This window comes from Drosophila innubila, assembly GCF_004354385.1.
Source record: "Drosophila innubila isolate TH190305 chromosome 2L unlocalized genomic scaffold, UK_Dinn_1.0 4_B_2L, whole genome shotgun sequence".
Classification (NCBI taxonomy): Eukaryota; Metazoa; Arthropoda; class Insecta; order Diptera; family Drosophilidae; genus Drosophila; species Drosophila innubila.
The window spans coordinates 12,008,881-12,029,711 of NW_022995372.1; the positions used below are offsets into that span (position 1 = coordinate 12,008,881).

General features: G+C 38.2%; 5 protein-coding genes across 5 annotated transcripts; 3 read left to right on the top strand and 2 right to left on the bottom strand.

Annotated features, from left to right (window-relative positions):
- Positions 1 to 1,719: 1,719 nt before the first annotated feature.
- LOC117781055 (signal transducing adapter molecule 1) lies at positions 1,720 to 6,321 on the bottom strand. The gene is made up of 4 exons (XM_034617775.1): positions 5,839 to 6,321; positions 4,636 to 4,913; positions 3,357 to 4,572; positions 1,720 to 3,000 (listed from the first exon to the last, which is right to left on the bottom strand). Exons 1-4 carry the CDS (start codon positions 5,879 to 5,881, stop codon positions 2,333 to 2,335), a joined length of 2,205 nt encoding a protein of 734 aa, XP_034473666.1. The 5' UTR covers positions 5,882 to 6,321; the 3' UTR covers positions 1,720 to 2,332.
- A 233-nt stretch (positions 6,322 to 6,554) lies between these two features.
- LOC117780672 (palmitoyltransferase ZDHHC3) lies at positions 6,555 to 9,020 on the top strand. Its single transcript, XM_034617298.1, has 3 exons — positions 6,555 to 7,034; positions 7,096 to 7,542; positions 7,741 to 9,020. The coding sequence occupies exons 1-3, from the start codon at positions 6,919 to 6,921 to the stop codon at positions 8,009 to 8,011; spliced, it is 834 nt and encodes a 277-aa protein (XP_034473189.1). The 5' UTR covers positions 6,555 to 6,918; the 3' UTR covers positions 8,012 to 9,020.
- Positions 8,732 to 13,999, bottom strand: LOC117780671 (SET domain-containing protein SmydA-8). The gene is made up of 4 exons (XM_034617297.1): positions 13,269 to 13,999; positions 10,003 to 10,332; positions 9,720 to 9,946; positions 8,732 to 9,667 (listed from the first exon to the last, which is right to left on the bottom strand). The coding sequence occupies exons 1-4, from the start codon at positions 13,625 to 13,627 to the stop codon at positions 9,069 to 9,071; spliced, it is 1,515 nt and encodes a 504-aa protein (XP_034473188.1). The 5' UTR covers positions 13,628 to 13,999; the 3' UTR covers positions 8,732 to 9,068.
- A 394-nt stretch (positions 14,000 to 14,393) lies between these two features.
- LOC117779767 (voltage-dependent anion-selective channel) lies at positions 14,394 to 18,233 on the top strand. Its single transcript, XM_034616071.1, has 3 exons — positions 14,394 to 14,516; positions 16,996 to 17,543; positions 17,613 to 18,233. Exons 2-3 carry the CDS (start codon positions 16,996 to 16,998, stop codon positions 17,911 to 17,913), a joined length of 849 nt encoding a protein of 282 aa, XP_034471962.1. The 5' UTR covers positions 14,394 to 14,516; the 3' UTR covers positions 17,914 to 18,233.
- Positions 18,234 to 19,521: 1,288 nt separating this feature from the next.
- Positions 19,522 to 20,814, top strand: LOC117780807 (voltage-dependent anion-selective channel). The gene is made up of 3 exons (XM_034617471.1): positions 19,522 to 20,020; positions 20,072 to 20,296; positions 20,357 to 20,814. The coding sequence occupies exons 1-3, from the start codon at positions 19,701 to 19,703 to the stop codon at positions 20,685 to 20,687; spliced, it is 876 nt and encodes a 291-aa protein (XP_034473362.1). The 5' UTR covers positions 19,522 to 19,700; the 3' UTR covers positions 20,688 to 20,814.
- Positions 20,815 to 20,831: the final 17 nt, after the last annotated feature.

The window sequence follows — 20,831 nt, forward strand, 5'->3', positions numbered from 1 at the left end:
AGAAAACGCGACGCGCAGCTTTACGATTCCCGCATCATTTGATTTTATTGCAAATGGGCCGAAGAGCGGCTCGCAAGTGTCAAAAAAAAAATGAAAAGAAAAGAAAAACAGAATGCGAAGAAAATGTAACAAAAGCAAACATATTTTAAAAAAGTCAACAAATATCAAAAAAAAAAAAAGATACTAAAAAGGAGCAATACGGTGCGGTGGCGTATGAGCAATGTGGCCCTGTCCTTGAGCCAGTTGCGCCCTTTGTTTGTGATTAATGCGATGATTCCGACAATGCCGAGTATGCAACGAAGCGCAGCACGTCAAATGCAAATAACCGGCGGGTTGAATATAATCAAATCGAAATGGCAACAACATTAAAGTTGACGACAACGGAAACTGCAGCTCAACAAACAGTGCACCCAACTAACGGCTGAATAGGGAGGTGTGTGGGGGTGTCTAACTTTATATGTGTGTGTGCCAAGGCCAAAAAAATCAATTAAATTATGAAATCTCTATGCAAGTGTTCCATAAAATCTGCCCACGATTCGCCTCTGTTTCTGTTTCTTATTCTTGCTCGAAAACTTTTACAAAATCTGCAAAGCTTAACAAATATTTTCCTGTTTTATTGACATTTTCTATTTACATGTGGACAAAAAGACAGTCAGACTAACTAGACATACCAATATTTCGACAGGTTATTTTCCTTCTTCAAAGCACAAGAATTTGCAAAAAAAAAAAAAATGCTGCATACTTTTGGATGTCACATTAGCATATGACAAATATTGCTACGAAAAATAGAAATGCATTTTCAGATTTCAGATGTCAAGGGAACTTCAGAATCGAATATGAGACACTTTATGGGAATAACATTCGTTACTAATGGTTTAAATTTACTTATAAAAGAGAAATTAGCAAAAGATAAAGGTGGAATAGTTTTGCAAATTTAATAAATTATTTCCCTGTTGTTGGTGTTGTTATATTGAGATTAAACCTTCTGATAAGAAATATATTATATCAAAAAATGTTATATACTAACTATTTAAAATTTTTTACATTTTATTGTTAAATGAAGCTTTGAAATTTTGAGCTGAATTTTTTCTTAATTATAAAAAAGATATTGAGATTCTTATCATATGAATAACTTTTACTAAATAAGCTAAAGGTATAGGTTTTCGCTTTATAAATTTAAATAAACTATTTCTTTATTACTATTGTACTGAAATTCAGCCAATTCAAAGAATTATTAAACAGACGAAAAAAATTATAGGAAAAAATTTAATTGATCGGATTGAAAATGGTGAAATATAAACAAAAATTTATCTATTTTCTTGAAATTAACAGAAACTTTTGTAGCCAAATCGTTATTACAATATGTTTTTCTTTTAAAATCCTTAAAAATTACAAAACTTTAAGTTCATTTGCAAAGAACAACTTACTTTTCTGAGCTGCGATAAACGTGTGCAACAAATTTAAATTGCCAACTGGTCGACAGAGTCCATATAAGTCTGGCATGCCAAACACCAAAATGCCCGCAGATTGTAACCGTCGCAAATACATAGATCTCTATGCGGAAGTGAATTGTTGGTTGAATGCAAACCATCTCACATCAATGAAATCTTAACACCGAAGAGAGCTACTCCAACTGCGTTTACTCATGACAAGATAGACAAGGAATATTATATTAAACGTTATATAAAGCTGCGCGCGCGCTAAGAGGGCACAAAAAGATACTATAGTTTATTATTGTTTTTATTAATCAGCATTGGAATCTGATCAACTTTTAATGTTTTGCGTAAGGTTTGCATAATGAATGTGATTCGTTTTGCTTGTTAATTTTATCATCATATAATTATAATAGTACAATAAACATAATACATAATAGTGATAGGGAATTTATTTTTCATGCTACGACATTCTCTTTCTCTGTGTATGTTTTCCTCTCCTTCTCCTTCTCGCTCAATATTGAGTCATACATAATTTATAGAATATTTATATGGTTTTATATAATATATATAGTATAAATAGAACTAAAACATTTTACTTCCTTTTTTTCGCTTTGCACTTATTTTAAAAACTTAGTTCTTGACGCTTATTCAAATATTTGCCCAATTATTAAAAGAGTTATTATATTAACAGAAATTTGACAGAAAGAAAAATAACATAAATTCTCAAATTTAATGTGAATAAGTAGTTTGGCAAATGATTAAAAAAACTGCAATGCCACGATTACAAACAAAACTCAACAAAAGAATAAATATTCAAAATTAAAACCAAATTTCATTAAGGATCATATCGATTCTATGTGAATACATTTTGGGAGTAAATTAAAGATTATGCGGTTTTACCGCTGCTGCTGATAAATAGGAATGTTATTCTTGACGGCATCGTTTTGCATGTGATATCCAGATGAAGCTGTTGCAGCCTGTGGCATGCCTCCATGATGCGCCATCGACATGGCTGCCATTTGCTGATGCAGCTGACTAATTTGATCGTTGTGATTGTGTGGTGGTTGTTGTTGCGGCTGTTGTTGCTGTTGTTGTTGCTGTGGCGGCATATAACTCTGTGTAACTGGAGGAGGAGCTCCATTTGGTGCATAAAACTGTGGCGGCTGCGCTGTGACACCTGCCGGCAAATAAGCCTGGGGCAGTGGTGCCTGTTGCTGTTGGTGCTGCTGTAGTGGTTGTTGTTGTTGTTGATGTTGCTGTGGAATTTGTTGTTGATGCTGCGGCGACATGTAGGCGTGTTGCGGCGGCTGTTGTTGGATTTGTGTGGCTACAGGTGGCACGGCGGCAAATTGCGGTGGAAGAGTGGGTGGCAACTGCTGCTGCTGTTGGAGTTGCTGCTGCTGCAGCTGCTGCTCCGTAGGCAGTGACATATGATAGTTTGTCGGTGGTTGCTGCTGAGAATTGACTGCTGTGGGCTGGGCATTATAGATGGGCTGGGGATGACTGGGGTGTGATGGCGCGGATACGGCAACAGCCGGCGATTGGGTCAGATGAGGCGGCAATGCTACAAGAAAATAAATTTTTAGATTGATAATTGAAATATGATAAATTAATATTATTGAAAGCTTGAAAGTAAAAATCCAACCTTAAAATCACAAAATATCTATTTCATATTAGTTCCCTATTGTTTCAGATAGGAACTTAAGTATTTTTTTTTTACTGCTTCCAAACAAGTTCATATAAATTATTTTCAAAAAATCACTACTTTTCTTCTAGATATGTATTTCTTTAACTGCTGCCATGTTTAATGCAGGAAACTACGCATTCAACATTTATGTATATAACAGAAAATATTGGGGTGTACAAATATTCGGGTAGTCGGAATTAACAAGGTTGTACTGTAATAAAATTTGCACTTACTGTTCAACTGCGGCGCATGTCCATTCTGATAAGGCATGGGCACTTGTCCGGGATAACCCGCCGTTGATGCTGTTGCCGTTGTGGGCGGTGGCGCATTGGTCGACTGAGGCGGCGCATAGGGCATCGAGTTAATGCCTGGATAGGCTTGGACAGGAAAGCCACCAGCACTGGGATACCCGGGTGCACCATACAGTGCAGCACCGGGAAAACCGCCGGGCATAAAGCCAGAGCCGCCAAATTGTGCAGCAGCTGCACGATCATCACGCATGAGTCTATGGTAAAGATTGATGGACTCCACAAGATCCGTGGAGAGCTGGGTGAGCTGTGCATGCTTGCGATCGACACGTTCCAGCTCAGCATCAATTAATGGACCCATTTGATGAACCTGTTGTTCCAATAGCAACATTTCTTCGCTATCCTGCGAGGGATCTTCGGGATTGGCCTCGTGCAGCAAGTGCAAGAGTCGATCGATTTTGGCCTCATCAATTTCTACGGGCTGTGCGGCAGCAGCTTCAGTCTTTTGTTGCAACAATAACGCCTCCTCCTCGGCTGCTGCCTGTTTCTGGGCGTTGTTCTTATGTTGTTGATTGATGTCCAAGCGTTCGGGATCTACAGACAAATCGGCAGTGACGAAGTTGGAGGGAAACAAGCCCTCACCACGATCATTGTAGCCCTTCCACCAATTGGCATCGCTGTCATCCTGCACATGGATTATCTCGCCAGCAAAGAAAGTCAACTCATTTTCCTCGGCCGCCTCAAAGTCATACAAGGCGCGTACGGTACGAGCTGAAGAAGTGGCATTGTTGCCATTACCATTTCCATTTTCATTTCCATTCCCATTTGCATTGCTTGGGGTGGTGATGGAGCTGCCGCCGCCAAAAGAGGGATATAGCGAGGGATAGGCACTGCTGGTTGTGGTTGCAGCTGTGGCGCCACTTGATTGCTGCTTGGGACTGCTCTTGTTCTCCTTTAGCGACAGTTCAATTGCCTTGGCAATATCATCCTCCTCCTGCTGGCTGCTGACCACATTTGGATCCTTGGCCAAACTAATTGCTGCCGCTTTGGCAGCTGCAGATTTTCCATTGCCTTTATCGTTCAAATTACTAAAGTCGTAGCCATCACTGCGTAACTTGGTATACAGCGTGGGTATCAGATTCAGTTCCGGATCATTTTTGAAATCATTCTCAGCCCAATTCTTGAGAACTTGACGCATTTTCTGATAAAATATAACAAATGTTAAACTTGATATTCCTAATCAACAGACATTGCTTGGACTTACCAATGAGACCTTGGGCTGCGCTTTGCCCAAGAGGCGTCGGAACTCGGTTTCAAAATCACGGGATGCCACTTCCAGATGGAACGGTTTTCCACAATTGTTGGCACATGCATCCAGAAGAGTGATGGCCTGCATAACAACATGGGGATCCGCATGTCCCATGCGTCGCATCACAGCCTTGAGGCAATCTTTGGCCAAACGCGGATTCGTTGTCACCTTGTCACAGACATCCAGTATAAAGGACCAATTGTCATTCGTGTTCGTCTCGCTGGTGGCCTTTTCTGTGGATTGCCAAACATATAAACTAATCAGAAAAAACGACAAACAGAGCAACGACTTGTTTATGGATATTGTTGCTTTATTTGCTTATCACTGGCATGGAATTAAATTAAATGCAAAAATAAACTTGGCTGACTCATAAATAGAACGCGCTATGAAAAGCGATAAGAAATGTAAAGAATTAAAAGAAAATCAATAGAAAATCACGCAAATTGCATTAAAAAATGTAAATAGACAGCATTTACCCATGAGATTTTAAATAGTTTATAGACTTAAGAACAGCATGAAAATTTTGAGATATAAATAGAAACAATACACAGAGATTTCAACTGAACCCAGTTTGTGAACAAGCTTTGATTTAAGGTTGCACTTTGAACCTCGTGCCATTTAATTAAAATAGATACGCGTTTTAAGTTGAAGACAAAGTGTAATAATTCTAAATTAAATATACATTTTAAGATCAAATATTGTGGTCCAGTTAATGAAACAACAAGAGAGAGAGAGAGAGAGAGAGAGAGATCTTAATATAATTATGATGAACAGAGTTTCTAATTACGCGTCCTGGGTTGTTTGGTGAAGTGGAAGTGGGAAAGGGCGGTGTTGAACTCAAGGTCAGCGACAGCAAACGAAACTTTAAAAGAAGTTCAATGAACAGACGCAGCAGCTGCGCAGCATCCCTCGACAGAGAAACGCATGTGACTTGAATTTGATTTAATTTGATTTCATTTTCATTTTCTTTGTGTTCTTTGGGGCTTTGTGTCTGCTGTTTGTTCTTGTCTTATTGTGGGTAAGAAGGGGGTTGTTGTACGCTAAGAAGATTAGATAAACAGAGAGCAACTAATAACAAGTGTGAATTATTTTTGTTCCTGGGCGACAGAAAGAGCGCAAGAGACAGAAAGGAAGAAGAGGACAGAAGGAAAAACTTACCCACATCTGCGTCGAATGGCGACGATTGTCCAAATATGCCCATTTCTTTGACCGCACGAGCACTCAGCTGCCTGTTAATTATTTGTGTAATTGTTGTAATTCTGTCCAAGACCAATTACGTCGTTTTCGTTTACGTTCTTCGCTAAAATTTTGTGTGTTGTGATTTGCACTTGCACTTTTGTGTCGTGTTTTCCTCCTACAACGCAATCGATTTTTGTACGTCAGAACAACAAACACACAAATTCTCGAACGAATTTGTTGTTTCCCTAATTGTGCAGCCGCTAGCCCACTGCTGTTGCTTGATTGCGACTTGAAATTTTTGTAATTTGCATTAATTTAAACGAAATAATGCAGTAAAATTGCTGAATAAGCACTTGCACCGTTTTTCCATTTGCTTTTGTGTAAAAAATGACTAATGAAGATATCGATGTGAAGTATATATCGATGACATGTCAGTTCAATTGTAATCAGCCGACCACCACATTCGTTGGACTGACAGTCGCTGCAATTATGCAGTTCACACACGAATCGACTTCATTCAAACGAAAAATGGTTGTATTGTGTATGAGTGAAATATTGCAATAACCACTTGTACATTACAGTTAAATTCTTGCGTGCTTTTTATACTTAAATATATTTTGTACTCGCCATTATAGTAAGTATTTTTAAACATACATATATTTGAAGGAAGTATGATTGCTAATCTGACATCTGCAAGCTGTGTCGTGTGTGGGAAGCCAATCAATTCAGTCTATCGATCAATCGCATAGTGTTTGGCCACCACAAAAAATTCAGGGTGAAAAATTTCTAATCGAGAAATAGCAACAAATAAATGAATGATACTTTCAAACGCATAAAATGAAAGATTAGATAAAATTTGTACTCACATAGATATTTCCAAATAGAAAGGATCAAGTGTCGAGTGCTAAACGTTGCTGCCAGCAGCAGAGCTGCAGTGTTGGCTCTCTAGATGGAAAGGGGCAGAAGCAGAGGCAGAGACAGCTTCGATTTGTAATTCAATTACGGGCACACACACAAAACGAAAAAACCATAAAATAAAAATAGAAAACCAATATTGTCATGGTTTTTATTCGCGATCCCTGTGGCATTGCTTGCCTGATTGTCACCTATGGGGCTGTTATCTATGCGGATTATGTGGTCATGCGTTGGATTATACTGACGACGATGCCAGTGAGGTGAGGAGAGGCGTTTAATCCGAAACTGTTTGTCATACTAATATAAATTAATTGTTACCAGCATTTGGGCACCGTTTCACGTCGTACTGTTTAACACTGTTATCTTCCTGCTTGGCATGTCCCATTTGAAGGCTGTTTTCTCCGATCCAGGCACTGTGCCGCTCCCCGCCAACCGTCTGGACTTCTCCGACCTGCACACGACCAACAATGGCGCCAAACACAATCCGGGCAATGGCCACGGCAGTGAGTGGACAGTGTGCACCCGCTGTGAAACATACCGGCCACCACGTGCTCATCATTGTCGCATCTGCAAGCGTTGCATACGCCGGATGGATCATCATTGTCCATGGATCAACAACTGCGTTGGCGAGCGCAATCAAAAGTATTTCCTACAGTTTCTTGTCTATGTGGGCATCCTGTCCCTATATTCCGTCGCGCTGATACTCGGTTCATGGATATCGCCGTGCACGGAATGCAGTCAGAATGTCATTGAATCGCAGCTACGCATGTGAGTCCAAAGTTTGAATACTTTATTAGAGTCCCGATAAGATTGATTTCGACTAACAATACTAAGAATGTAATAAGGAAATTCCTTTTTTTCACCAGAATTTTGTATCTTTAAATTTTACCCTACATATTTTTATTTGTTTAATTCTTACAAAGCATTAATCATTTTCGTTAATTAATTTCTTACTTTTATACTCAGGATACACTCGGTTATATTGCTGCTGGAGTCGGCGCTCTTTGGACTGTTTGTTACGGCCATAATGGTGGATCAACTGCATGCCATACTGTACGATGAAACGGCCGTGGAGGCGATACAGCAGAAGGGTGCTTATCGACCGAATCGACGTAAATATCAACTGCTCGCAGATGTCTTTGGACGTGGCCATCCGGCGCTTTGGCTTCTGCCCTGCGCCAGCCTCAATCACGCCTCCCGCTACCACGACACGCCCCTGCTCAGTCACGATGTTTAGATAGCGTGTGTGTGCGTGTGTGATAAATTCATCATCAATTTGCTTGTCTGTATCTATTTGTGATTATATTCGATATGCGGCGGAAGTGCGTGTGTCAGCTCCAACACAGCCACTTTACTTTTAGTTTTTAATTACTTATAACTTTGATTCATATGAAACAAATTAGAGAATCAACCCACCCAGCTACCCCAAATCCTCATCTTCAATCTAAATGTTTTGTTTATATGTATTATATGCAAGAATTGCAATCATTAAATAACTCTTAAGTTAATAATTAACTATTGCACGTTGCGAGCCGAAAGCATACTCCAAACAGATACTTGATATTTTTTTAGAAAAGACACTGTATTTTTTTCATATACATACGTAGACCAGATTCTTAGCTATATATATATATATATATAGAAATATATAACTGTGTGTAAAATAAATTACAACAAACATAAAAAAAAATACCATTCATGCATTTAAAAGCAAAGGAATTCATATACCAAAAAAAAAAAACAAAATCAAAACAAACGTAAACATTTAAAGCCAGGCAATAAAATGTGTGCAGTAATAGCTCGTATTAATAATAAGTCGTATATAGTTTGATTGTAAACAATTGTTTTAAATATTGTAATTTTTCTGTTTGTTTATTTGCTTAATTTTACAAGTCAAGTTTAACAAAATATGAATTGCAATTGGATTCATGCTGAAATCACACTTGCAAAACAATCTATTAATTTATGTATTTATAAGAACTCAATTTACAATAACAAAAATGAGATAAATCTACAAAAGCAATGTCAACTCTTTTTCTAAGTATCCAAATTGTGTGTCATTCCAGCAGTGTCACAAACAAAAGCCTTAATATGCAATTATGTAAAACCGAGAATCCAAATTGAGATTTAAGCGAATTGTTTCTATTGAACAGGCAACTCTCTCGATGGTCTCAAGAAGCCACTAAGTCGTATCCTCAACAACATAGATATATGTATAGTTTTCAATAAAGCTAACGATACACATATGATTAAGTACAAATTGATTGGTTATGCATTATTCTCATACTCATACATTAATCCAGATCGTTTCCCAATCCCTCGACGCTAACTGTAAGCTGTTGCAGCGCCTGTTTGGCCACACCACATAGAATCCCCTCCTGCGAGCTGTGATCCTCGTTTTGCAGTATCTCCACACACTCCTTGAGCAGATCAATGGCCTCCACGAGACGCCCTCGTAGCTCGCCGCCATTGAGCCGGCTGGCTATGAAGCCACTTTTTGCCAGCAGCACAAGAGGCACATGGAGCTCGTAGAGATTCATGGCACGCGTTCGACTTAAACCCGGCTCAAATACGTTCAGAATCCGTAGAACTTCTCTGCAGAGTTCCGCCTTGCGCTCCAGCAAATGATCTGTGAGCTGTACCATCTCATAGCCCTTCACACGTCCATACATCTCGATGAGCAACTGCCTCAACCCAGTGCAAATATAATGTGATGGATGCAACAGAGATTTATATTTGCGCAGCAGACGCTCCGCTTCCTCCAGCCGCTTTGAGCCCATTTCCAGAGATTGAGCAGCATTTACTTCCGCTTGGAGTGCGCTGACAATTTGACGCACTTCTCCGCTGCTCATGCTGTTACCACAGGAACAACAGTTCCAGCTGCTGTCCACAACTGAAAGAGGCAACATAAGTCTGTTTCCTGGGATGTGACTGGCTTCTCTTACCCGTTGGCTGCTTGGCCATCAGCCAACCCTCCGTGCACTGACCACACTTCAAGCTGGAGAAGTGCGTCTCCAGTTCGCTGGCATCCAGACAACGCTCGCAGCTGCAATCAAAGTATTTGCCCTCTCGCAGATGTGTCTGCCGCTGAGTGGTGCCATCCAAGGTGTAAGTGTAGCTGTGTTGCAGCTGTTGATCCGCCTCCAAATCTACCATTGCACGCAAGCGGATTCTAGAAGAGATTAGCGTAAGATTATCCACTTTTTGACTGCTTAAACTCTGGCTCACTTGTAGCCCTCGCTGGGATGAATGCTCCTCGCCGTATTGGGCACACAATTGTGCGCCAGGATGCCCGTGTAGGGATACAGACAACGTATTGGATATCCCTGTCTGGTGCGTGCCTCAAAAGCGTTCACCTCCAGCACGCCCACCACCTGCATGATGAGCTCCTCGCTGAATCGATCACCCAGCTTGCAGGGACCACGCAGATATTGAGCTATGTTCACCCGATCCGCATGCCAGACATCTGCGTTCTCCCGACGCGCCTGCTCGTGATGCTCCATCGGGGCCACCTCGTTGAGCCAGCGCTCCGGCTGCGACTCCTTGGCTAAAAGCACTCTGGGGAGGAGATAAAAAAAGAAAACATTAGAGTTACATTTTGATAATAGAAATTATGCTCAGCTTTTGAACGCTTTAAAAATCTTGTAAGCTAAGAAAGATACAAAAATTGAATGGAATAAAAAGGAAAAAGGCTATAAATCATATCAAAAAAAATTTAAGCTGATTAAGTTGTAAGACACAGCTGATGATCGAATAAGATTAGAAATAAAAATCTACGGTATTTCTAAAAATCTTAAAAAAGATTAATTCCGATAAAGTTTTAACAACTCTTAATGAATTAATCTGAAAAGCAAAAAATTATAAATATTAAAAAAAATTAACATTATGATCAGCTCTTACGATTAACATGAATCACAGCATATATATGAAGATCGTATAAGATAAGAAAATTTTGATATTAAAAAAAAAAGTAAGTGGCTCATTGAATAATTAGTTGCACAATATATAAATTTTCTAAAAGTTTAATTTGACAAAATTTGTGATTTACTTAACAAAATCTTACAGTCATCACATTAACAATTGCTTATTTGATTTTTAAATAATGCAGAACTCAACTGAGATTGAAGGAATGTAAGCCCGTTAACACTTTTATGTTAAAAGTCGTCAATTGAAATTTATCTCTTTGTTAACATATGTTGTGTTGCACGCACACATTATTTAAGATATATATAGAGACATATAAGTCAAAAATCAACAAAATTCGTCATGAGTTTTGTATCTATTTTTATGCACCTCAGAGGCATGATGCAGTCCAGCTGAGGACAGTAGAAACTGCCTGAGGACAACTCGTAGAAACGTGCTTTGGCAGACTGCAGAATGCAGCACTCTAGCTGTCTATGCATATTCCCTGCATCCTCGTTGCAAGTGACGCACAAGGGCCAGCCACAGTTGGGGCAACGTTCCTGGATATTTGGCTCATAGCAGGCGAGGCACAGAAGACGCCCATTGCACTTGGGACCAATGGCAAAGGGCAGTTCCTGTATTAAAAGTTCACCACGCGACACTGCCTCACTGGCAATCAAATAGCGTCCATAGAGGCGACTCCATTCAACTGCCGTGCGATTGAATTGCAAATGCTCCGATAGCATCGCTGTCATCGCGCTGACTGAAGCGCTCCCAGTCTGTCATCATTTTTGCAGAATTTTGGCGAATTTCAGTGAAATTGGAGCAGCTCCCCTAGACGTCACGTTGTTGGCACACGTTCAATTCCGCTATTTGCAAGGTGTCAACGTTTTTGAGATGTATGTGGTATTTATAAAAATATTTTATTCGTATCATTTTTAAGAGAATAATGTACCATTTTCAAATTAAAAGTACCATATTGTTATACACATACTAAGGCCAATTTTTTACCCGTTATTATAACAATAAGTATAAGGGATATTGTATTCGTTGAAATGTTTGTAACATAGAGAAGAAAGCATCTTCAAGCCGATAAAGTAAATAAATATACTTGATTAGCACCTAGGTCTCAGGGACTGACAAAAGCAAATCGGTAAAATATATATATTGGCATTACTCGGTCAGTGAATTAATCTAATTTTGAGTTTGATTTTATTTAATTAATATATTCAGTGCACAGTAGGCTCAAAGGAAAACGATGCTCAATGCGGAAGTTATTGCTGTCAAGTTGTGGAACCACTTTCAAAATTTGCAGATTCTGTTAAATCTAATGTTAAGGAACAAGCAGCAATAATATCAAACTTAAATTCTTTAATCAATCAGAAGGATTTGCAAATCGAATTGAGTTCCTTGTGTATAATCCATAATCAAAAGCAAGAAAACTTATTGATAAATTGGAAAATCAAATAAAATTCCTGCAATCTAAAGTCAAGGTCAAGGAAATAAAAAAATAAATGAATGGCAATCAAAAGTCAAGGAAACAGATTCTCAATTATCGGGGACAATCAAAAAACTTGAAGATAACATCAGAACGCAAAAACAGAATTCTAGTTGCTTCGATAAATTGACCGAACTGGAAGCCATTGGAAGTACCCAAACTCAACAGGTTCCGGATGGACTGTCATACAGCAGATAATGGATGGCAGTGTCAACTTTAATCGAACTTGGTCAGAGTATAAGGAGGAGAGTTTTTAATGGACTTGAGAAGCTTCTATGCACTGAAAAAACTTTGCGAATATTCTAGAAATGCTTATGATTCAATGAAATATCATACAAATAAAAAATTTCAACACCAGATAAGTATGATGATAAAGCAATTGCGCTAAATCGTTTAATTCTGGATGGTGGTTTAAAATTGCTTCAAATGGTAAATAGCAAATACTATAGGTTTTTTAAAAATTAATTTTTCGGTACATTTTTAGTAATCTTAATGGAGTTTACGTATATGAGGACTCTGATGTCGATAGCATTGAATGGAGAAGTTGGAAAAAGCGACCGTTGAAATTTTCTCAAATGATGATAAAGCCGAAGTCTGACTAATTTAACATATAAAAAATACATTTATTTATGTACAGAGAGTTGTTGTAGTTGAGTTAATTTATAGAGAAGCCTTTTTTTTTTTGTAGAAGGCCAGAAACTGCCTCAAGCAGTACAATTTTCTTCTGACATTGTGATTTTGAATTGAAACTTGATTGGAAGAATTTTCTGTGTCACTATAATATTTATTAATTCACTGCCTTCACTTTGTCATATTTCTAATATTTGTTATATCTTATAATACTTTATTATATTTAAAGAATTTCATATTATAGAATCGAAAAAATAAATGAAGCCACAATTTTCAAAACATAATTAAAGTAAAATATATTGGATACTGAATAATAGCAAGGAACCGTTAAATTCACTTATTTATGATACGTCGCCATTTACCATTTTTGAAATAAGTGATGTAATGTACCATTACAATGTACAAATGTACCAAATGTTTCAAGGCAAGTCCCTCATCCCCTTGGGTGTATCCACAAACTAACCTCAATGGTGTTATGCAATCCAATTGCGGACAGACGCCATCCTCGCTGACGTTGCCGGCAAATGTGACACGTGCCGTTGCAAAAACCTCACATTCTCCTCGATGATCACCCTGATGGCCGTCGTCGGCACAGTTTCCGCACAGCGGCCAGTCACAGATCTCGCAGCGATCGCCATCCCCATCGCCATCCTCACCAAATTGCAGATATCGATAACAGTCCAGACACACAATGCCGCTATCTCGTTTGGGACCGTAGGCAAAGGGAAATTCCTCCACAACAATGTCACCTCGCTGCACTGCCTCCGATGTGGCCAGACAACGGCCGTAGACTGCGTCGTGTTCCAGACGCGCTTTCAACATGACGCTGACCAAATGCGAGATAAGATTCTAATCAAATGCATTTTAGATTTGATTTCTGTATACAGAGAACAAATATCAGAGAGGGAGAGAGAGAGACAGAGAGAGGGAGAATTGTGTCTGGGAGAGTTTTTTGTGGCGTTGCTAAAAATAGCAATACACAAGTTAAATCACATTTTTCTATCACGCTCATTAAAACATTTACTTCCGTCAACAAATTGGTTACTTATTGTTTTTTTTTCAACTTTTTGATTAAAAATGCTAGCACAAAACAGTTAACCTTTAATAAAATGGTAATATAACTTGGTTTGGCGCCAAGTTAAAAATACAGAAAAAGCATCGAAACTTTCGACAAAACGTAGAAATGACTTATTGCCTGATCGGCCTTTCGGCCGGGTGGCCACCTCCAAAAAATTGGCGCCATGTCGCTAACTGTAACGATAAATTTAAATTTAGGTATTGCAAATTTCAAAATGCCATAACTTGCAATAAATTAATCATTTTAAGACAATTTAAAATTCGAAAATACATAAAATGAAGGTTTGAAGCTATTCATCCCAAGGTGAGAGAAGTTACAAATTTAATTCTGAGAAAAATATTTAAAAATGCAGAAAATTCCAGCTAAAATTCTGTAAGAATTATAGCTTAAAAATTAAGAAGTTTAAAAAAAAGGTAGAAAAATTTTAAATTACCAATTTGGACAATTTACCCAATACTGTACATATTGCCAGATCGGAGAATCTGACAGGGTGTCAGCATTTGGGCCGGGTGGCAACGCCAATGATCCAACTATTGCAATTTGCAAATCAATTTTGTGGTGTACGTTGTGTGGTCGTGGTCGTCTTGTTCCTGCGTTTCGCATTACTTTAAATCTTAACTAAACTCATCAAAAGTAAGTAAATCTTACCTAAGACAGCATCCAAGTGTGCCATGGTAATACCACTCCTTAAGATGTGCATGAAAAACTTAACGTGTAATCGATTTTCGTTACAAGTGATTTCATAACCTCGAAATGAAAAAAATTGCAAGTACACACGAAGCTCTCACACACACACACACGCATACATGCGAGCGTACACACATACAAACACGCGCAAAGGGATTGCAGCGTGTTTTTACCGTTGTGCCAAATTTGTTTTAATATCAATAAATTGATAATAAACATTTTGTGTCTGTCCATTCACTTGAGTAAAGCAACCGGCAGACCAACACATAGATACACCAGTACCAATGCCAACACCAGCGTAGAGTTTTACAGTCGACAGCTGCCGGCAACAGAGCACTTTTCTGTTACGTAACAAGTCGCCTGCTTGGTGCTCAGCAAAGAAATTTGTTTTGATTAAATCGGAATCTATCTTCTGGCTTTATCAGATCAACATACATTTAGTTTTATCAATTTTAGCCTGTTAAGGTTTCGCCTTTTTGCATTACCTTTGTTTTGTTTGCTTTTTTCGGCCGCTGGTCATGTGAGCAATGGGAGCAACTTTTTATTTCAATTTATTTGAGTTAGGGGTGGGTGTCTGACGTCATGGAAAATCGATAAGTCGTTTATTTAGTGACACCTTTAAGTTACAATTCGCTTCTGTTGTTGTTCCTGGACAGTGTTGCGTAACGAATTCACGCCCACAATTCGCAGATGAAAACTCATTCTAGACACGCATACTCAGAAAACATGTAATATTTCATTACGCATGTGTGTGTGTGTTTGTACACGCGTGATTTTCCGTATTATCCACTGTGTCAAGGTCAATTTTCCATGCAGCACGACGATACCTGTGTCGGAGTGTGTGTGTGTGTATCTACACAAAACTGTAATTTCTCTATTTTGGCTGACAAATTACATCACAAGTAAAACTATTTCGTGTTCACAATTTCATAGTTTTTGCTCATATTCTGCATCTTCTTATAGCCAGTTTTCACAGACCGTCGAGTTTTCTTTTGTTGCTGGTCATTTCCGCGCCGTTTGGCCGCCGTCCAATCTGCCCAATAATATAAATGTCTTGCTATTCATAATTTGCGGCTTCTTTGATACTTAGCAGTTGTATCGTTTTTATGTCCACCACTGTAGCCGGTTTCCGCTTGTGTATGTGACGTCAAGTAGCGAACCAATGTGCAGTTAAATATACTTACTATGTGTGTGTGAGCCAAATGGTCAATGAACGCTTTGCTGGTAGTAATTAACGGTACAGCAGCAGCAGTAGCAACAACAAAAACTAAGTATAAACAGAGACCGAAATATGTATGCTGCACAGTAGGCCAAGAATTATTATCAAAGTTTGAACAATTTAAGGTACATACATAACAAGCTTGAGCAATATTAAATTTATTTATTAAAATGGCTGATCATGGTAAACAATACTGGACATATCAAGTTATAAAAGAGAGACTGAGACGTAAAGAGGTAGGGGCTGATTAAGTTTGCTGATAATACTTTAAATTATCTGTGGCTGTTGAAATTTCTAGAAATGTTTTTCAATTGACTGTGGTACACGGTGCGTCACAATTGCACGATCACTCAGAGGCTCTCTCGTACTCTCTCGCTCACTTACTCGCGCAATCGTAGCAGACGTGCGTTGACCCCCATACACAGAGGCACACACGCATACACATGCACATATACAGCGTGAGATGGAGAGATTACAGTGGTGCAGTTTGCTTGCCAAATGTGGGCCCATTTTACAGATGTGGTCCCGAGCCACCTTGAAAATAAATTTCATTTGAATTAGAAAGCGCAAATTGACATTTAGCCAAAAATTCCGTAAAGTTCTTTCACTTTCTTGTTTATTTTAAAAGCACAATGCACTTTGACCCAGCGAGCAAAGATAGATAAAGTAGTTTAATTTACAAAAAAAATAACCTATAAAAAATATTACGGTAATTTTTTTAAAAAAATTTATATAAAAAATCACACATTTTATCTAAAGAACTGAAACCGTTTCTTACTATCATATTTTTTAATTTGAAGCAATAGATATTCTTAAAAAAAATTATAAAATAATTGTTCAGTATTTCAAAACCAATACTTATGTTATCTATGTTAATTTTTAAATTCGTAACTTTTTGAGGGGTCTTGTACCGGATAGACATTTACAAAAAATAATTTTCTTGATAATTATTGTTTATAACTGTTCTGAACAATATGCACAGTAAAAACTGTATAGAAAAGTGCAAATTTAGATTTCATTGTTATTATTATTACTACAATAATGTTTGTTTTGATGAAATGCTCCGATTAGATAAGAGCTGTGAATCTAATCGCAAGTTTCGCGCAATTCTGTGCTAAATAAATGAAATTGTTTGTTGATAAATATGTGTATACACCGCTTATTCAATTATATTAATCGAATTCGTTTGATCGTGATCGGTTACAGATGGCACCTCCATCATACAGCGATTTGGGCAAACAGGCTCGCGACATCTTCAGCAAAGGCTACAACTTTGGCCTGTGGAAGTTGGATCTGAAGACCAAGACATCGTCGGGCATTGAATTCAACACAGCCGGACATTCGAACCAGGAGTCGGGCAAGGTCTTTGGCTCTTTGGAGACCAAGTACAAGGTCAAGGATTATGGCCTTACCCTGACGGAGAAATGGAACACAGATAACACCCTTTTCACCGAGGTGGCTGTCCAGGATCAGATGCTTGAGGGACTTAAACTGTCGCTGGAGGGCAACTTTGCACCACAGTCGGGCAACAAGAGCGGCAAATTCAAGGTTGCTTACGGACATGAGAATGTCAAGGCCGATTCGGATGTGAACATTGATCTGAAGGGACCCTTAATCAACGCCTCTGCCGTGCTGGGATACCAGGGATGGTTGGCCGGTTACCAGACCGCCTTCGATACACAACAGTCCAAGATGACCACCAACAACTTTGCTCTCGGCTACTCCACCAAGGACTTTGTCCTCCACACAGCTGTGTAAGTGTTAAACTTGTTACAATTTTTAGATTGGATTTTTCTAATGTAATACTTCTTGGGGGATTGTAGGAATGATGGCCAGGAGTTCAGCGGCTCAATCTTCCAACGCACTTCGGACAAACTGGATGTTGGCGTTCAGCTGTCATGGGCCAGCGGCACCAGCAACACCAAGTTCGCTATTGGCGCCAAATACCAATTGGATGATGATGCCAGCGTGCGCGCCAAGGTGAACAATGCCAGCCAGGTGGGCTTGGGATACCAACAAAAGTTGCGTGATGGCATCACCTTGACCCTCTCCACATTGGTCGATGGCAAGAACTTCAATGCCGGTGGCCACAAGATTGGCGTTGGCCTCGAATTGGAAGCCTAAACTAGTTCAAGATTTCAAGCTGAATGCGCTGCCAGCAAAAATGCATACAGTACTAAACTACACCAGCATCAACAACAGTAACAAGTATAAACAAACAAAATGAAAGTGTAACAACAAATAAAACACAACAACAATAAGAAGAAAAAACAAAATCAACACAATAACACTAGAATCTTCATGTTTAGCAGAGTATTTGCCAACAAAAGTGGCCCGGGAACGATCGGACGTAGTCTTGTTTAGTACATAGCTAAATACATACATATTGTTGGCAAACAGTGAAATACATAATTTACCTTTTAAAACATAAAACAAAAGTTTTGAGCAAGATCTGCGTTATTTTTGCACTGTCAAGTGAGAAAAGTACCACAAACAAATGCATTCTAATGAGAAGAGAGCGCTGAGTGTTATGCATTTAAAAATAAATTCAAAGGAAAATACATTGAAGCGTTTCAGCTTTAGGTCTATCGAAATTGAAATGATTCTGAGACCTTTCATTTTTTTTTTTTTAAATCACATAGAATTGGATAAAAATTTTGACTTGTAAAGTGACTAGCTCCGAGGTCGGACCAACTTCAAACTGTCATAACTTGATTAAAACTGAACCGATTTTCAAACGGAATGTCATTTTTATGATTGTTTGGCATTTTAATTCATTCTTCATTTTAATTTTATTAAATTTATTTAAAAAAAATATTTTCCTCTAGATTCTACTAGATTGTGATTTCGGTGCGGTGATTTTCGAAAATTCAAAATTTTAATAAACTCCCTTTATCGCAATTAGTATAAAACAACTCTTTAAACTTGATTTTGAGACCTTTCATTTTTTTGTAAAAATTAATGTGAAATTGAACAATAATTGGGACTTGTAAAGTGGCTAAATCCGCAGTCTGAACAACTTCAAACTGTCATATCTTGATCAAATCTGAACCGATTTTCAAGCAGAAATTCGTTTGCCCTAATTCTTTTTTTTTTTTTTTTCATTATAAAACGACATCTTAAAATTTTAAAATGTTTCAAAATTGATTTGTTGTACCGTTACGTACCGGTAATGACACCGGAACCGATAGAAAAAAAGCTGAAATGGAACCTTTTACCGAAATAGTTATTTCGGGACGTACCGGAACTGAAACCGTTACCTGTTTCGGTTTGATTCCCTGATTAGTTTTAAAATTTGGTTGAGAATGATTAGAATTTTACCTTTGTTATATTTTATGCATCACAATTTTTAGGTTGAGACTCTTGAATTTTTTTTTTGAATTTATTGAATTTCATAAATTATATTATAGTTTTATGATAAAACTCTTGTCAAAACTAAATGGACTTCAATAGTGCCTTTATGATCACAAATGATTTGTCTGCAACCATTGTATAATTTAGATAAAACTTATTTTTTCAAAAACTTTGCAAATTATTCGATGACGGATTCACAATTTCTTTATTTGATTTTATTTATTTTTTTTAATTTTCTTAAAACTGGACAAATTTTTCTGTGGAATATGTGTTTGATCATAGAAAGGTTCGTTAATTGATTTTGGATCCAATTTTTTTTATATTTTTCTAAGGTTTTTTTTAATATTAATTATATTAAGTTTGTTAAAATTGAAGGAAAGCTGAGCATACGTTGAAATTCATTTCAATACATTTATTGACTTGTGGGAGAAACAAACAGAGCTCGATCATATTCATATAAATAGAAATTCCGGTGATACAACACAACTGATAAAAATTTAAAAATTCCGAAACCATATCAACCGCTCGAAGTTTATAAACTATTTAGGTTGCCAAACATGGGAACGCCGATTTATTGTGATTTGGGCAAATTGGCTCGAGACTTGTTTAAGGTCGGTTATCATCCCGGATTATGGCAATTAGATTGCAAAACAATGACCAGTTCAGGTCTAGAGTTTTTTACCTCTGGATTTGCAAATCAAGATGCCAGCAAGGTGATGGGATCGCTGCAAAGCAAATATAAAGTCGAGGATTACGGTATTACTCTAACTGAACGATGGAATACAGAGAATCTGCTCTATGGCCAAATTTTGCAAAAAGATAAATTAGCCGAGGGTCTTATGCTAATGGCGGAAGCCAGTTTTCAGCCATCTTCCGGGTAAGTAGATGAAGTAAATAGGATGAGTAATTAAATAAATAAATCACGCAGGGACAAATCCGCAAAATTGATGGCCGATCTCGCCAAGGACAACTTCAATATATTAGGAAAAGGGGGAATTAATAAAGGTCAACCATTTGTGGGTGGATCCTTGGTTGTAGCCCACAAGGAATTCTACGGTGGGGTTGCTCTCGATTACAATATTGACGACAGCAATTTGGTATGGAAACTTGGGTTGGGCTGGACCAATGAATCGACAACAATCCACTCGGAATTGTAAGTTCAGCATAAATAAAATTAATCGCAAAAATTGTAATTGAATGACAATCCCAACAGAGTCAACGCCGAGGGTTGGCTTGTCTCGCTTTTCCACAAAGCTAATGATCAAATCGATCTGGGATTTGAGATCGGTAAACCCATGTCTGCCGGGGGAGGGGAAGGCGGTGAAGAACAGCAGAGCGAACTGAATATCGGCTTGGGAATGATATATCATCTGGAGGCCGATGCTCTAATCCGGGCCAAGATCAACAACAAAGTCGAAGTGGGCCTCGGCTATCAGCAGAAGCTTCGCGAAGGCATCACCATGTCTATATCGACAGTCATCGATGGCATGAACATCACCGATGGAAACCACAAGTTTGGAGTTGGCCTTTCCTTACAATGCTAGGAACAGTTGTCCATATCGCCACAAAATTTGTTGCTTTAGTTCTTGCGCTATTTGTCACCATTATTTTATTTGCATTCTGCTGTAGTTATTTTCTAGTATGACTATAAATTTAAATATTAGAATGGTATATACTGTGATATGTTT

Coding starts and splice junctions, on each gene's coding strand:
- LOC117781055 (XM_034617775.1), bottom strand. CDS start 5,881: ATGGGCATATTTGGACAATCGTCGCCATTCGACGCAGATGTGG. Junction 4,914..5,838: donor GCCATTCGACGCAGATGTGG/GTAAGTTTTTCC, acceptor GGCAATCCACAG/AAAAGGCCACCAGCGAGACG. Junction 4,573..4,635: donor CGCAGCCCAAGGTCTCATTG/GTAAGTCCAAGC, acceptor ATATTTTATCAG/AAAATGCGTCAAGTTCTCAA.
- LOC117780672 (XM_034617298.1), top strand. CDS start 6,919: ATGGTTTTTATTCGCGATCCCTGTGGCATTGCTTGCCTGATTGTCACC. Junction 7,035..7,095: donor CTGACGACGATGCCAGTGAG/GTGAGGAGAGGC, acceptor AATTGTTACCAG/CATTTGGGCACCGTTTCACG. Junction 7,543..7,740: donor ATTGAATCGCAGCTACGCAT/GTGAGTCCAAAG, acceptor TTTTATACTCAG/GATACACTCGGTTATATTGC.
- LOC117780671 (XM_034617297.1), bottom strand. CDS start 13,627: ATGTTGAAAGCGCGTCTGGAACACGACGCAGTCTACGGCCGTTGTCTG. Junction 10,333..13,268: donor GATTGCATAACACCATTGAG/GTTAGTTTGTGG, acceptor TCTCCTCCCCAG/AGTGCTTTTAGCCAAGGAGT. Junction 9,947..10,002: donor CATCCCAGCGAGGGCTACAA/GTGAGCCAGAGT, acceptor AATCTCTTCTAG/AATCCGCTTGCGTGCAATGG.
- LOC117779767 (XM_034616071.1), top strand. CDS start 16,996: ATGGCACCTCCATCATACAGCGATTTGGGCAAACAGGCTCGCGACATC. Junction 17,544..17,612: donor TTTGTCCTCCACACAGCTGT/GTAAGTGTTAAA, acceptor GGGGGATTGTAG/GAATGATGGCCAGGAGTTCA.
- LOC117780807 (XM_034617471.1), top strand. CDS start 19,701: ATGGGAACGCCGATTTATTGTGATTTGGGCAAATTGGCTCGAGACTTG. Junction 20,021..20,071: donor AGTTTTCAGCCATCTTCCGG/GTAAGTAGATGA, acceptor TAAATCACGCAG/GGACAAATCCGCAAAATTGA. Junction 20,297..20,356: donor ACAACAATCCACTCGGAATT/GTAAGTTCAGCA, acceptor CAATCCCAACAG/AGTCAACGCCGAGGGTTGGC.